Genomic DNA, 15,441 nt, shown 5'->3' on the forward strand with positions numbered 1-15,441 from the left:
GTTGCCCATGCCTTTGAGCTGGTGTTTCTTGTGTTCATTGCTTAGGGACATTGGTTCCCTGCAAGGCAGGACAGAACGCTGACTGTGCAGTGGACAGATGCCTCTCACGCTCCTTTCTCACAGGGCCCGGGTCAGCTGGCAAACCTCAGGCACCGGGCGGGCGGGCCAGCTGGCTACTTGCAGAGTGACGCTGCACTGGCAGCCGAGTTACTAGCCTTGCTGCAGAAGTGGTGGCTTTGAGGGACTTGATGGGTTCTTTCCCTTTGCTCCCTGCAGGCCTGACAGATGATGAAGACATCAAGGTGATGCTGAAGGGCTCCTTTCTCTGGAAGATCAAGTCACGCAGACGGAAGAAGGAGCGGTTCTACCGCTTGCAGGAGGACGGCTTGACCATCTTGTCTGAGAGCTGCTTTAAACGGGCTCGCTCCAAGCAGATCTGTAAGTCCCAGTGACTGAGGCTCAGGGGCACAAATACTCTTGGAAACAAGAAATTCAGATCCCAGTTCAGAACCTAGAACCCAACCCACCTCCAAAACAGAACTGAGAACCCCTCCCACCCACTGACCTAGAACCCAACCCCCAACCAATGCAAATTTTATAACCCAGTGTTCTGCCCAATGCATAATGTAGAGCACATAACCTAGAACCCGAGGCCAGAAACTAGAACATAAAACCCCACCCAACACAGAACTTAGAACCCCCAGCACAGAACCTGGAATCCAGATTCACCCACCCAAGCACAGAATTTAACTGGCTCAAGTCTGGAACCCTGTAAAATCCAGCTGCATGCCTTCCAGTGTGATGAGCCAAGCAGGTTCTCAGCTCCATGCTCCTGTTCCTGTGCCCTGGAAGGACAGCAGACACAGTTAATGGGTTTGCCAAGGTGCATTTTCATCCTTTACCTCCCAGTCATAAAGGTCCATCACTCTGCTCAGAAACCCCTCCCTCTCCCCCATCAAAAGCATTGGGTTTGATTTCTGGGTGAACAGAGATACCTCCTCCTCGATCCTGGACATGGTGACCCTAGACACTGCTCTGATGCTTCACTACAGCAACTGCTGTCAGTGTCTCTGTTGGAGACAGCAAATCCTACGCTTACATGGGCTCTGTCTGGCCTGGGATTAGAATGACAGAAATTAGAGATGAAATCATACCCATTATCTCATAGAATCAGAGAAGATTAGGGTTGGAAGAGACCTCAGGAGGTCATCTAGTCCAACCCCCTGCTCAAAGCAGGACCAACCCCAACTAAATCATCCCAGCCAGGGCTTTGTCAAGCCGGGTCTTAAAAACCTCTAAGGAAGGAGATTCCACCACCTCCCTAGGTAACCCATTCCAGTGCTTCACCACCCTCCTAGTGAAATAGTGTTTCCTAATATCCAACTATTCCCCACTGCAATTTGAGGCCATTGCTCCTTGTTCTGTCATCGGCCACCACTGAGAACAGCCGAGCTCCATCCTCTTTGGAACCCCCCCTTCAGGTAGTTGAAAGCAGCTATCAAATCCCCCCTCATTCTTCTCTTCCGCAGACTAAACAAGCCCAGTTCCCTCAACCTCTCCTCATAAATCATGTGCCCCAGCACCCTGATCATTTTTGTTGCCCTCCGCTGGACTCTCTCCAATTTGTCCACATCCTTTCTGTAGTGGGGGCCCCAAAACTAGATGCAGTACTCCAGATGTGGCCTCACCAGTGCTGAATAGAGGGGAATAATCACTTCCCTTGATCTGCTGGATCCTACTCCTAATGCTAATGCTCCTACTAATACAGCCCAATATGTCATTAGCCTTCTTGGCAACACGGGCACACTGCTGACTCCTATCCAGCTTCTTGTCCACTGTAATCCCCAGCTCCTTTTCTGCAGAACTACTGCTCACCCAGTTCCCTGCTCCCAGGGCCAGGCCCTTCCCTGCAGAAGTTCCCACACTGCTTTGTTCACCCAGGGCTCCATTTTCCAAAGAGCTCAGTATGCGGGGGGCAAATTGGGTGCTGAGCCCTTGCAAACCTGGCCTTCTAGCTCAGCGTCACAAACAACGGGGCTCCCTCCCTTCCCCAGCCTGGGATCTCACTGCTGGAAGATGCTTTCTCTGGAGGTGGATTTGATCTCCTCTGCTCACTTGGAGCAGGTGATGGCCACAGGTCTGGTATTCCCAGGGCCACTCTAAAGAATCCCTCTCTCCCCCATACCCTTCACACACATGCAGGTGGTTGCAGCACCTCTTTTCATCCTTGTTTGGTCATGCGGGGCCCAGTCCTGCAGCATGACTGCGTGTGCTTCACTCACAGCAGTGGCCCCATGTGTCCCAGTGGGACTGTCCCAGGTGCACAAAGTGAAACAGCCAGAGACGCATTTGCAGACTGACTTGGGTCTGTTAAATGTCTCTCTAGCTCCTCAGATCTTTATTTTGCTGAATTCCCCCTACGTCACCTATGCCCTTCTGGTATCAAGACACCCAGAAGAAACACAGCCAATAGTCCAGACCCACTACTGATTAAATAAAATGCTAACGAGAGCCTGGAATAAGATAAAAGAAAAGGAGTACTTGTGGCACCTTAGAGACTAACAAATTTATTAGAGCATAAGCTTTCGTAAGCTACAGCTCACTTCATCGGATGCATTTGGTGGAAAAAACAGAGGAGAGAATAAGAGGAGGAATAAGATACAGACCCTGGCTCAGCTGCCCATCACACTCAGCCTGCGGCTGCTCCTCCTGCCTCTGCACGTGAGCACTGGGTGTAGTCGGACACTGCTGACCAGCGTCCACCTGCTGACTGAGCTCCTGGGGGTCAGATTGTCGTGTGTCAGCACCCACCAGCTGGGCCAACATTTCACAAGAGCTCAGCACCCAGCATGCCAAGTTCTTGTGAAAATCTGGCTGCGAAGTCCTGGGGAGCGGAGGGCACTCAGCCCCTCACAGCATCATCTCGAGAGAGTCTGCAGAGAGCAGGTGGGAGGAGGATAGTTTGCAAGAGCCCCATAAGAGGGCACCCCAGCAGATAGGGTTACGGCCTTTGTCTCAGCTGTCTCTGGAGAAGGGCAGCTTGGTGGATGGGTCTTAAGACCCCTGCTCCTGGAATGTACCAAGCACAGGCCCTGGCAGGCCCTTACTGAACAGAGCAACGAGGGCTGGGGCCACTCACTCCAAAGAGCTCAGCTCCCAGCGTGTGCCCAGCTCTCCTGAGAGCCCTGGCCATGGCACCGAGCCCTTGGGAACGTGCTGCCCGTGGCTCTGCCATTTGCTGCATGGGTAAACCTGGTTCTTCCCTGGATCTGGGGGGAGTCCCCACACCAGGAGACAGCGGAGCGAGCCAGCACGCTGACCGCGGCTGTGCAGCTGTGGTGACGTAAGCGGCAGGAGGGGCTAGTGCCTGGTCCGATCCTGTACAAGACCCTAGGTAGGTACTCGGGGTGGCTAACCCCTCCTGCCGCTCGCGCCACCTCAGCTCCACTGCTCTGTGTAGTGCTAGCTCAGTGCCAGCTAGCAGGGCTCCGTCCCAGCTCGTTCCCATGCGCCCGGAGAGGGCAGGGGAACACGCCACTGATAGCAGACACTGCAGATCAGGGGCAAGACAGGCCAAGCTCACTGCTGCTGCTGTGGGTGAGTTCCCCAGATCTCGGCCCTGAACTGCCGGGTTCGGCTCCAAACAATGTGGAACCAGCGTGTGCTGCGGAAGGCACACGTTGGCCTGGGGTTGCCCTTTCCAAGGGCTCGGCATGTTGGGAGCCTTGCTGCTTTGACCGTCTGCTCCCGGGATGGGGGCTGGATCCTTGGAAACCTGAGCTCTGCTGCAATCCTGGCTCTGGTTTTACCAGCCTTCATGGCCCCATTTGGGCATGTTCAGATTTTCCTGGCCCTAGAGGCAGGCACCTGTGCAGAGCTGCCCTGAAGGATGAGCTGGAGACACGGTCAGGGCCAGGAGTGTGCTGGCTCTCTGAGCTCTCCCGTGTTTGGTGCCGGCAGCCCTACAGGAACAAGTTCCCCAGGCCAGGTGAGACCCCAGTGGCCAGGCCCAGCTGGGGGTTGGGGGTTTGCCTGTAATGAAATGGGCCAGCAGCGAAGGTGGAGCCAAGCTTTCCCCAGGGGTTGCAGGGCTGGATTGGGGTTGTTGGTTTGGGCCTAGGAGCCCTCAGATGGCAATGAGATGGAAAATCTCCATCAACTTAGCTGAGCATTTCAGACCCTCAAGCAAGAATTGGCTTGAGTTCCCTGCTAGGGACGGGGAACAGGGCAGAGTTCCTGGGGAGGAGAGGAATGGGGGAAGGGAGACATTCTTGGCTGCGATTTAGGAAGGGAACAGAACATATGGGACAAGGCCAAGATAATGGGGCGAGGGATGCCAAGGCAGGCTAGTCATTGGTGCATATGTTGGGGGATCCCTTCCCCCCCTTCCAGCCCCCCGAGCACAGCCATGGAGTGGGGGCTGGAGGGTTTCATTGATCACCTGAAATGTGCTGCTCTGTGATACTCTCTTGGGCCCCATCGGTGGCTGGGCCCCGCTGGCCAGTAGGCCGGCTCTCAAGGCCTCTCAGTTGGCTAGAGGGAGGCGGGGAAGAGAGGCCAAAGCCCAGAAGCGAGTGGCTCAGGCACAGCACAGGACTCTGACCGGGTCCCCGTTGCTGGGCCTTGTCTTGTGCAGTCCCCATCATGCACATGGACGGCGTGCGGGAGGGCCACCAGTCCGAGGGGCTCCGCAAGCACGGCAGTTTCTTCCCGGAGACGCAGTGCCTCACTATCGTGTTCAAGGGCCGGCGGAAGAACCTGGACCTGGCTGCCCAGAGTGAGGAGGAGGCAAAGAGGTGGGCCCAGGGGCTGAAGAAGCTGATGGCCAAGGTGGAAGCCATGAGCCAGCAAGAGAAGCTTGATCAATATCCTTTCCATTGACCAGCAGGGCTCGGCTCCCCTGTTCCTGGGGGCCGTCGCCGTTCATGGGGCTGGGCAGAACTGCGATGGATGATGGCCGGGGGGCTCAGGTCTGGGGTTCCAGCCTGCTGTTAGGCGACATGGGGCCGCTGTCCAGGGTCTGTCTCTTTGCGCGTACCCCAAGCAAGCCAGGCCCGACCCTGGCCAGCAGGGTCAATGGCCCTGAGTGCCTGACCAGAAATGCCCCATCCTGCAGCACTAGGGCTCCCAGACAGTAACTGACCCTACAATCAGGCCCAGCTCTGGCCACACCTCCTGGAGTGGAAACATGTCTGGGCTAAGCACACAGGGCAGGGTGCACAGTGACCTTCCAGCCCTGCCACACACACCTTGCTGGGTCAAGCACGCAGCGTGACTGTCTCATTCATCTGCCAGGTGGGCTGGAGGGGCGGCATGGCAGAGCTGTCCCCCAGCCCTGTGCCTGGCCACAGGCTGATGCTTTCTCCCCACATAGCCCTGCCCACCTGTGGCTCTCAAAGCCCTAGTGATGTACCAGGAAGCAGCTGGTGAGGCAGATCAGCCGCAAGGCTGGGTGGCAGAGGCTGGAATCTGTTCCTGGCTGTGTCATGCCCTGGTGTAGGGCACATCCCCTCTCTGCCCCTCATGCCGCCAGCGTAAAGGGAGTGAGGATAGGGCCCCTTGTGCAAACACTGAGCCCTGGCATGGAGAGCTCATGCATATAGCACAGGAAAACCCTCCACCGCCTAGCGGCTGTAGGTTTTGTTGTACGAGCTACCCTGGGGTACTAGCTGTGTGTGATATGACTGGATGATCTAGCGCCACCATCAGGCAGCTGCGTAGGGGGCTGGGACTGCCTGGGGGTGCTGGGAGCAGGACAGCTGCTGCGGGGCACAGCAGGGAAGCCAGGTCTCCTCTGCTCAAAGTCCTTGCCATTTTCATGGGCTACAGGGTCTTTGGGTCAGGCCCTTGGAGTCGACCTCGGCCCCATCATGGGCAAAGACAGGAGTGAACTCATCACACCCCCCAGTTCATTACAGCCCCAGATAAGCCTGGCCTAGAGGGGTTTTTGTGGGGAGGGGCACCGGGAGTCTGTCCCCCGCGTTCTTTCCTTACATCTCCTGCATCTGGATCCATGACATCCTGCACCAAGCCGACAAGAACAAGGACAACAAGATGTCCTTCAAGGAGATCAAGGACATGCTGAAGATGATCAATATCGACATGAATGACATCTACGCCTACCAGCTCTTCCAGGTACCACCCTCCTGCCGCTGTGCCCACTACCGCGCCCCCAGGGAACTGTGTCACTGGTGGGAGGGGCAAAGCCGGTCTTAGGGAAAATGGGGCCCTGGGTGAACTTGTTATTTAGTATTCTGGTCCCCCACCCTCCTTCCATTGCCCCTGACCCCCACTGCCTCCCCCAACTGCCACCCATCATAGAGTCATAGAAGATTAGAGTTAGAAGAGACCTCAGGAGGTCATCTAGTACAACCCCTTGCTCAAAGCAGGACCAACTTCAACTAAATCATCCCAGCCAGGGCTTTATCAAGCTGGGCCTTAAAAACCTCTAAGGATGGAGATTCCACCACCTCCCTAGGGAACCCATTCCAGTGCTTCACCACCCTCCTAGTGAAATAGTGTTTCCTAATATCCAACTATTCCCCACTGCAATTTGAGACCATTGCTCCTTGTTCTGTCATCGGCCACCACTGAGAACAGCCGAGCTCCATCCTCTTTGGAACCCCCCTTCACGTAGTTGAAGGCTGCTATCAAATTCCCCCTCACTCTTCTCTTCTGCAGACTAAACAAGCCCAGTTTCCTCAGCCTCTCCTCATAAGTCATGTGCTCCAGCCCCCTAATAATTTTCGTTGCCCTCCGCTGGACTCTCCAATTTGTCCACATCCCTTCTGTAGTGGGGTCCAAAACTGGATTAAGTACTCCAGACGTGGCCTCACCAGTGCCGAATAGAGGGGAATAATCACTTCTCTCGATCTGCTGGCAATGCTCCTACTTATACAGCCCAATATGCCATTAGCCTTCTTGGCAACAAGGGCACACTGCTGACTCCTATCCAGCTTCTCGTCCACTGTAACCTCTAGGTCTTTTTCTGCAGAACTGCTGCTTAGCCATTTGGTCCCTCGTCTGTAGCAGTGCATGGGATTCTTCCGTCCTAAGTGCAGGACTCTGCACTTGTCCTTGTTGAACCTCATCAGATTTCTTTTGGCCCAATCCTCTAATTTGTCTAGGTTCCGCTGGACCCTATTCCTACCCTCCAGCGTATCTACCTCTCCCCCCATCTTAGTGTCATCTGCAAACTTGCTGAGGGTGTAATCCATCCCATCATCCAGATCATTAATGAAGATGTTGAACAAAACCAGCCCCAGGACCCACCCCTGGGGCACTCCACATGATACTGGCTGCCAACTAGACATCGAGCCGTTGATCACTACCCATTGACCCTGACAATCTAGACAGCTCTCTATCCACCTTATAGTCCATTCATTCAATCCCTCTATCGCCCTGGCTCCCCCTGCCTCACCGGCCCCCACCCATCCCTCCATTGCCCTGCCCCCCACCACCCATCAGTGTTTCTTCTAATTTTTGACAGGCCGTGTGTAAAAAAAATTTCTTCTGTGCAAATTGTTGTGCATGCGGTGTTTCGCTGTGTACGCGGGGTTTAGGATCTGTGTGCACGCACACACACGCACACAGGTTAGAGGGAACAGTGCCGCCCATCCCTCCATCGCCGCTGGCCCCCCCCGCCTCCCACGGCCCTGCACCCATCCCTCCATCGCCGCTGGCCCACCCCCGCCTCCCATGCCCCCCCACCCATCCCTCCATTGCCTCTGGCCCCCCCCGCCTCCCACGGCCCCCCCACCCATCCCTCCATTGCCGCTGGCCCCCCCTGCCTCCTGGGGCTCCGCATCCGTCCTCCCTGGCTCCCCACTGCCTCTCCCCCCATCACCCCTGGATCCTGCTGCCTCCCCCGCATTGCCCCGAGCTCTCTTCCATGGCCTCACACCCCAGCCCCACCCCGCTCCTTGCCCCCCTATAAGGTTAGCCCTGGGGAGGGCGTCACAGAGGGGATGGCACCAGCGTGCGCCTCTCACCCAGAGGACCCTAGATGACAAGGGCTGCATGGACCCAGTCTGCAGAGTTCTGACCCAGGTGCAAACTTCCCCCGGCTGGGGGAGGGGCTGCTGCTGATCTAGTTTCAGTGTCTGGGAGCGAGGTCTCTGGGTCCAACACAGGGATGCTTGCCCAGCACCTACAGCAAGGTCCTGAGTCCAGCTAAGCCAAGTGAGGCAGAGCCTCCGATCCAACTGTCAGAGAACTGTCAGACTCAGTGCACCTGTGAGCGCCTTTGTCACAGGCTGCAGGGCCAGGGCCAGGGCCCTCCCATGCTTCCCCCCACCGCAGCCAGCCTGTGGGCCCTGCAGGCCTGATGGAATAGAGCAGCTTGTTCCAACAGTTACATTCCCAGCCCCACCTATTGCTGCAGCGCCAGGAACAGCTGTGTCCCATTAGGTGCTCAGGAGCAACCAGAAGTCAAGAGAGAGGGACCAGGGCATGGGCAGGGCTGCTTCCAGGAATGGAGCCTGTTCCTTGGAATCACAAACAAAGCCAATGAGGAGGGAGGGGCCTCAAGGCACAGATCTGCTGCCTGGGGCCACCAGCCACCCTGACACCCACTCCCTGAATTCATGCTGCACAGCTCCTGCACGCCTGCAGCTGTGTGTGTGTGTGGCCAGGGCTGGGATCTACAGTCCAGTTGGCTGTTTATTACCCCTGTTTTATGCAGGGGAGGTGGCTTCTCCTGAGCCTCTCACATGTTAGCTATTTTGTCTGTGTGTGTCTGGAACAAATGGGGAAACTGAGGCATGGAGGTGTGAGGTATTATCCAAGGCCACATGCTGAGTCACTGTCAGGACTCATGGTGCCAGTTTGATGCTGGGGCCGCTAGGCCGCATTGCCTCCCCCAGAGCAGCACAGCTGTCCTCTGGAAGCAGGTTGCTAGGAACTGAGCCTGTAGCACTGCTTTTACCCAGAACATCCCCAATGCCTGTCACAAGCTGCCCCTGGGCCAGGCTTGATCCTATAATACATGTGGGAGAGAACTGAGTCCGACCACCACAGTGTACTGGTGCAGCCACCTCTGGGGTGGAACATGGCAAGTCTATCAGCATACAACAACACGGCATGAGTTTAGGACAGCAAGTGAAGGAGAATCCTGTCTCCAACAGAAAGCGCTGGGGGAATTTGGAATTCCCCAGTCTGGCGTCTGGCCAGGGCTTTGGAGCTGTGAGGTCAGCAGTGGCCATAGATGACCTACAGTCACCCCTTGTAGGGTCCCAGAGCCTGGGCTCCAACCCAAGCCCAAATGTCTACACTGTAGTTAAACAGCCCCCAAGCCCGAGCCTGACCAGCTGTCACAGGTGAGCCGCAGTGTGTCATTGCGGTGGAGACGTACCCTGAATGAGTCTTGCAGGACGAGGTCTCTGAATTCTGTGCGCTGCTGGCTGGGCGCTGGTCATGCAGCTAGCGAGATGCTATTTGTGAAATGAATCACAGCTTGCTGTGCGGAGCTGGTCTTGGGAGCAAAACTTCAGCTTGTAGGAGCTCAGAAGAAGGTGGGGGTCTGAATCCAGAGTCACTCCCAGCAGTTCTCTGGTTCCCACCCACAGCAGCCACTTGCCCAATCAGCTGCTTTCATCAGCACCAAACTCAATTGTAAATAACATTCCCAGCAGTGCTAGAAATCAGCATCACTGGGGGTGCAGGCCTTGCGGCACCCCCCTCCCCCGACCAGGAGGTGGCAAGTCAGTCCCTGACCTCTTTGCTGAGAGTTTGCCAAACTGTGATATTCTGGACACTTGTCCACTAGGAACTGGGCTGAGATGCCCCAAACTCGTCTCATACAGAGGCCATAAGACAGCCTGCACATGGGAACAACTGAGCTGATGCAGATATAAAACCATGACCTAGATGTGCTGTAGCATTGAAGATCAGGCCTTGCTGTGTCAGGTGCTGCACGGACCCAGAGAGAGACAGACCCTGCCCCAAAGGGGAGCTTGCAGTCTGGGGCCTGGCCGGAAAGATCCACTCCCCTCAGCGATGCAGTTGAACTGATCTAGGCCCTGGTGTAGACAGCACTAGATTGCTGGGAGGATTCTTCCATCAGCCTCTCGGGAGGTGGGTACCTCCGCTGACGGGAGAACTCCTCTGGTCGGCGCAGGGAGCATCGTCACTGAAGCAGTATTCAGCATAGACCAGGTGAGAGGGAAGAGTCTCTCTCTCCACTGTAGGGCTGGGGAAAGGCCCAGACTGATGGGGAGGACAGGGGGCAGAGTTACAAGGGCTCAGAACCTGCCAAGTTCTTGGGAAACTTCAGGCCTGTGTGACTTGGCCAACGTCACGCCACTGAGTCAGTGGCAGAGCTAGGAACTGAGCCCCAGTCTCCTGAGTCCTTGTCCAGCACCGTGGCCATATGTCCACCCTTCCCCTCCAGGCCAGATCCTGCCCTGAGCCCCCAGCCCAGCTCCAGGATTTGGTTTCCCACCCGTGTTCCTGCTGGCAAAGGCAGACCCTGAGCACAGCGGGGCCTGGGCACCAGGGGGGTCGATGGCAAGAAGCTTCTTAAGACCTGGATCAGAGGGCTGGATAATGCCCCCCCCCTTCCTTGTTCTCACCCAGGACCACCCTGCTTCTCATGGTGCCACCTGTTCATCAGCTGAGAGCAGCTGCTTTAACGGGGAGGGGCCTGCTGGAAACAAGCTGCAGGAGCTTTAACGGGGTGGGCAGGAATTTCCACCACTGGCCACAGCACCCTGGGGCAGTCTGTCCTTGGGCTAACAGCCAGGGCCCATTGATCTGCCCCTTCCGTCTGGAGATCTCCAGGTGATTTACCAAGGGAGGGTCAGAATCATGTCCCCACTTTGCAGAGCGTCCCTCATGGGTCCCCTTGCTGCACTCCCGCGCTGTGTTTGGACCCTGCCGTCCCTCTGGGCAGGGGAGCTGCTGCCTGCAGGGGTGTGTGCATGATGCCAAAGCCTGTCTGCCAGGCCAGCTAAAATTAGAGCCTCACATGCCGCTGGCCCCGAGCACAGCAGCCCAGGCTGGGGTACGGCCGGCTCTGGGCTGCTCTGCACAGACTAGCAGGGCAGGTTCCCTAGGGTGACTTGTGCAGACTCCAGGCCCGCTCTTGGGAGCGGTGTGGCACCTCCCTTCCCCTCAGGGCTTGCCTGGGCACAGCATGGTGGGTTAGGCACTGCAGCAGAGAGGAACTTCTACCCATGCACTTTGGTGCCCTGAAATCCAAGCCTGGCTCCAAATGCAGCAGCTGGAGCCCAGCCCCAGTGAGGGGGGGCCAGGGCGAGGGGTCGAGTGCTCTGCCCAAAGGTCACCGAGTGGCCAAGTGCCAGGCCGTAAACCCGCCTGCTCGGTACGAGTGCCAGCACGGACGGAGCCGGGGTATGCGAGAGGCTTTGTGTAGATACAGCCCTGGGCTCTGTTCTCTGCTCTGCCATTGACTCACTGCATGACCTTTCAGAGTAGCAGCCGTGTTAGTCTGTATTCACAAAAAGAAAAGGAGGACTTGTGGCACCTTAGAGACTAACAAATTTATTTGAGCATAAGCTTTCGTGAGCTACAGCTCATCGTTGCATCTGATGAATTGGGCTGTAGCTCACGAAAGCTTATGCTCAAATAAATTTGTTAGTCTCTAAGGTGCCACAAGTCCTCCTTTTCTTTTTGCATGACCTTGGGTCAGTCACTTCCTCCAAGTTCCCGCAGCTGTAGGGCTTCATAATACCCCTGCTTTGAGCATGGAGCTTCTCTCCTGGGCAGGAGGAGAACCCAGGCATCCTGGCTCCCAGCTATGGCCATCGGATCAGGCTCCTTCCTCGGAAACTCCTGAGACGGGGATGAAATGGCCTGTGCTGGGATGCGGCACCTGGTGTCAGGCCAGTTCTGACAGTCAGCAGGCAGCTTAGACTCACCCGTGTTTCTGGGGTGGCTGGAGTTCCTGGCGAGTTGCCTCCTCCACCACAACTTGTGAGGTTATTGAGACATCTCCCAGCCTGACCCTCCGTGCAGCTGCACACAACTCGCTCCTGAAACTGAACAGCAACGAAGCAAAGACCCTGCCTGCCGCCACCCCCAGGCATCCCCCAGCTCTGGCACTCCTGGCTGCCGTGGAAATGCCAGTCCAAGGAGTTAAACGGCGCTGCTGGCAGGCTGCTCTGTGCTGTGCCCCTCTCCAGATTAGGTGGCCCCTGTGTGGTATTTGTACAGGCAGACGGGTAGCTCTGGTTACACAGGCGTGGGCAGGGCATGGGCAACATCCTCATACCGCTCTGCAGCCGCACCTCACTGCAGCCCCCCTGGCTCTTCCAGTCCCAGGACCTGCTCCCCGCCCTGCCCCAGCTCCGCCAATACTCCTCAGCGGGGCCTTGCAGCCCCCCGGCTCTTCCAGTCCTGAGACCCTGCCCAGCTCTGGCAGTGCCCCTCAGCCCTGCCTGACCCCAGCACCCTCTGCTGCTCCCGCCCGGGGCTCGGCCAATGCCACTCGGTCCTGACCGGCAGCCCCCGTTATTCCAGCCAGGGTCCCAACAGGGCCTGTTGTGCTCCTGCCCGGGGCACGTCGCTGTCAGTAGGATCCTGGGCCCCTTCCCCTCTCTGACAAACCCCCTCCCTGCTGCGGTCGCTGGGCTGATGCCCTGTGGGGGGTGAATTGGGGCCTGGGGCTGAGAGCATGGAGGGGCTTCAGATCAGGCCCAGGGGTGGGGGAAGGGGAAGGTACCTGAGTGGCCGTCCTGGGGCCCAAAGGCCTGCAGATCTGCACAGCAGAGATGCCCTGGCAGGAAGGCAGATGGCAGGAAGGCCCTGGCAGGAAAGCCCCCCAGCCCTGCTCCAGCCTATGAGGTGCCCCCAGGGAGGAGGGCAATTCAGACTCTGGCCCTGGCTGCTGACAAGGCCCCAGCTGCCTGTCTAGGGATGTGGGCACCTGGCAACCAGGCAGAGGAAGGATGGGCTGGTGATTAGGGCACTAGCCTAGAACACCTGGGTTCGAGGCTCTGCTCTGCCACAGACTCCCTGTGTGCCTTGCACAGTCATGTAGCCTCTCGGTGCCTCAGTTCCCCCTCTGAGCCGGGGGAGTGGGAGCACTCTGCCCTGCCTTCCAGGGCTGCATGGCTGTAAGGATATTAGGCTGCGAGTGCTCAGATACTGTGGGGCCACAGAAGTGCCACAGACGGGCAGCTGAGACCCGCCAGACTCCTCTCCCAGCACCCAGCAGTGTGGCTGTGTCTGGTCCAGCCCCCAGCCCCTTTCCCTCGGGCAGGGCACGGGGGGCTCCAGCGACCCCACTTTGATCCCAGGCTGTTCAGTGCCTCCCAGGTGGGAGGGGCTGGCTGCATCTGAGCTGGGCTTTCTCTCCCCCCAGGAGTGTGATAAGTCCAGCAATGACCGGCTGGAAGAGCACGAGATTGAGGAGTTCTGCACCCTGCTGATGAAGCGGCCCGAGCTGGAGGAGCTGTTCCACCACTACTCGGGGCAGGACTGCGTGCTGTCGGCCAAGGAGCTGGGGGCATTCCTGCAGGACCAGGGCGAGGATGCTGACCTGGCGCATGCCCACACCATCATCCAGACCTATGAGCTCAGCGAGAAAGGTAGGGTGCCCCCACAAGCCCCAGCCCCAGTGGCTGGCCGGAGCATGGGGGTGTGCACCACTGCCCCCTGCTGTCAGAGAACAGCCAGCTCAGCACTCAGAGCTTGGCGCTCTAGCCCCGAGCAATGCATGGCTCCCTCGGGTGCCTGTCTAGCCGCCTGCATTGTGCCTAGTCTGATCCTGCAAAGAGCCCATCTAGGAAGGAGAGGGGGATACAGTCTCTGTGACTCTTTCAGTCCTTGGGCCTGGTACCACTGCATCATGGTGGTTGGTTCTGGGGACCTGGTTGCACCTCCCAGTAGAAACTGGGCTGAGAATGGACAAATTCAGCTCATAGAGGCAAGAGCCTTGGCAGGGTGGGTTTCCATGGGGATTCCCAGCTGTGTGACATGGGGACTCCTGATGGAACATGGTAGAGATGCTCCCGGGTCTCAGGGTGGGTCCAAACCTCATTGCTGCTCCTGATTAACAAACATCAGTTTTAAACCAGTGCCACTTCTGTGCACACCCAACTGTTGGTGTCCACAGGTTCTTCTAGCTCCTTTCTCCAGCCCAGACAGACGGAGACATGGTCTAGTTGTTATAGCAGCGAGCTGGGCATCAGGACACCTGGGTTCTTTCCTGTGTTCTAAGGGGGGAAGTTTTGGTGGTTACAACTGGGGAACGGGCAGTCAGACTTCTGGGTTCTGTCCCTGGCTCTGCCACTGACTCACTGCAAGACCTTGGACAAGTCAGGTCCTCGCTCTGTGCCTCAGTTTCCCCATCTGTCAGGGGGGTGGCGAGGATTAATGAATTGGAGACGTTTCTATCAAAAGTGCTATACAACTTGGCTGGCCTGCACAATGGGTGTGATGGGGCTGACCTGAGCTGGGGCAAGTGGCCGCAGAAATCAGGCCTGGATTGAAGGGGAACGGTGAGGGATGGAGCAGCAGGAGCAGGAGCAGAGACTGGTGCAATGGCGGGGAGCTGGGCCTGCCCCGGAAGGCAGCTGGCATTTGTGGGGAGCACTCCCCAGAGCCCGGCCTGGCAGCCCCTCCCTGAGCTGGCTGGAACTGGCCGGAGCTGGGTGTGGGGTCTAACTGCTATAGCAGGCGTGGGCCGCAGCGGACTGGCACCAGGACCACCCGGCAGCATCAGAACACCCCTGGTCCCTGCTTCACAGTCTCAGGTGCGAGTTCTTCTCTCTCTGGTACTGAGTGGCCCAAAGTAGCCCTGCCCTGGCACAAGACACCTCGAACCTCAGGGCTGGGTCAGCTCTGCCTGGCCCCTCTGTCTCGAATGGCTGGTTCAGCTAGACAGGGCCAAGCTTTGTGTCCAGATCCGGCCCCTGGTTCTGCAATGGGCAGAACCAACGCGCCAGCCCCGTGTGAACACCCCTGACCTCAGGCAGGCCTCATCCTGGGAGCCTGTCTGGGTCCAGTCCGGCTCGGAGAGCCTTCAGGTCTTCAGGGCCGTGCTGTGTGATCACAGTGAGGAAGTTTAAGTGGGGTCCTGGCCGGGTTTGCCTTCCACTGCAGCGTGGGGGGCGGGTCACTGGCCAGGATTATCTGGGTGTCTCTCACTTCATCATTCCCCTGCCATTGCAAGGGCCTCGGGCCATGGCGCTCCTCGGCTCCCGGTCTCTGCCTGTGGCACACACTAGTTCATTGACTTGACTCTTGTTTCAGCGTGGGGAGCTGGGTGGGGCTGGTGGCCTGTGCCCTGGTGGCCCCTCTGGCTTTAACGCTGTGTCTCTGTGACTGTGCGGAGCTGTCGTGGGCTGGGAGGGCAGGAGTGCCCACAGATGATCCAGACTGAGGGGGCTGAGATGGGGGCTGGAAGCTGGGTCCAGAGGCAGCTAGACTTTCCAGGCTGGGAGCCGTTCTCCCAGAGGATACAGCAGAGCTGGGAGC

The 15,441-nt window shown here is 57.7% G+C and overlaps 1 protein-coding gene across 3 annotated transcripts in view; it reads left to right on the plus strand.

Moving 5' to 3' along the window:
- Positions 1–15,441, plus strand: part of PLCD3 (phospholipase C delta 3) — a 49,254-nt gene that overhangs the window by 20,764 nt on the left and 13,049 nt on the right. For all 3 annotated transcript variants that reach the window (XM_043503247.1, XM_038385999.2, XM_043503246.1), the window contains exons 2-5: positions 277–438; positions 4,637–4,865; positions 6,006–6,135; positions 13,325–13,550. In XM_043503247.1, the coding sequence (XP_043359182.1) occupies positions 277–438; positions 4,637–4,865; positions 6,006–6,135; positions 13,325–13,550 (747 nt within the window). The remainder of the gene's footprint in view (positions 1–276; positions 439–4,636; positions 4,866–6,005; positions 6,136–13,324; positions 13,551–15,441) is intronic.

The sequence above is a fragment of the Dermochelys coriacea genome, chromosome 27 (assembly GCF_009764565.3).
Source record: "Dermochelys coriacea isolate rDerCor1 chromosome 27, rDerCor1.pri.v4, whole genome shotgun sequence".
Classification (NCBI taxonomy): Eukaryota; Metazoa; Chordata; order Testudines; family Dermochelyidae; genus Dermochelys; species Dermochelys coriacea.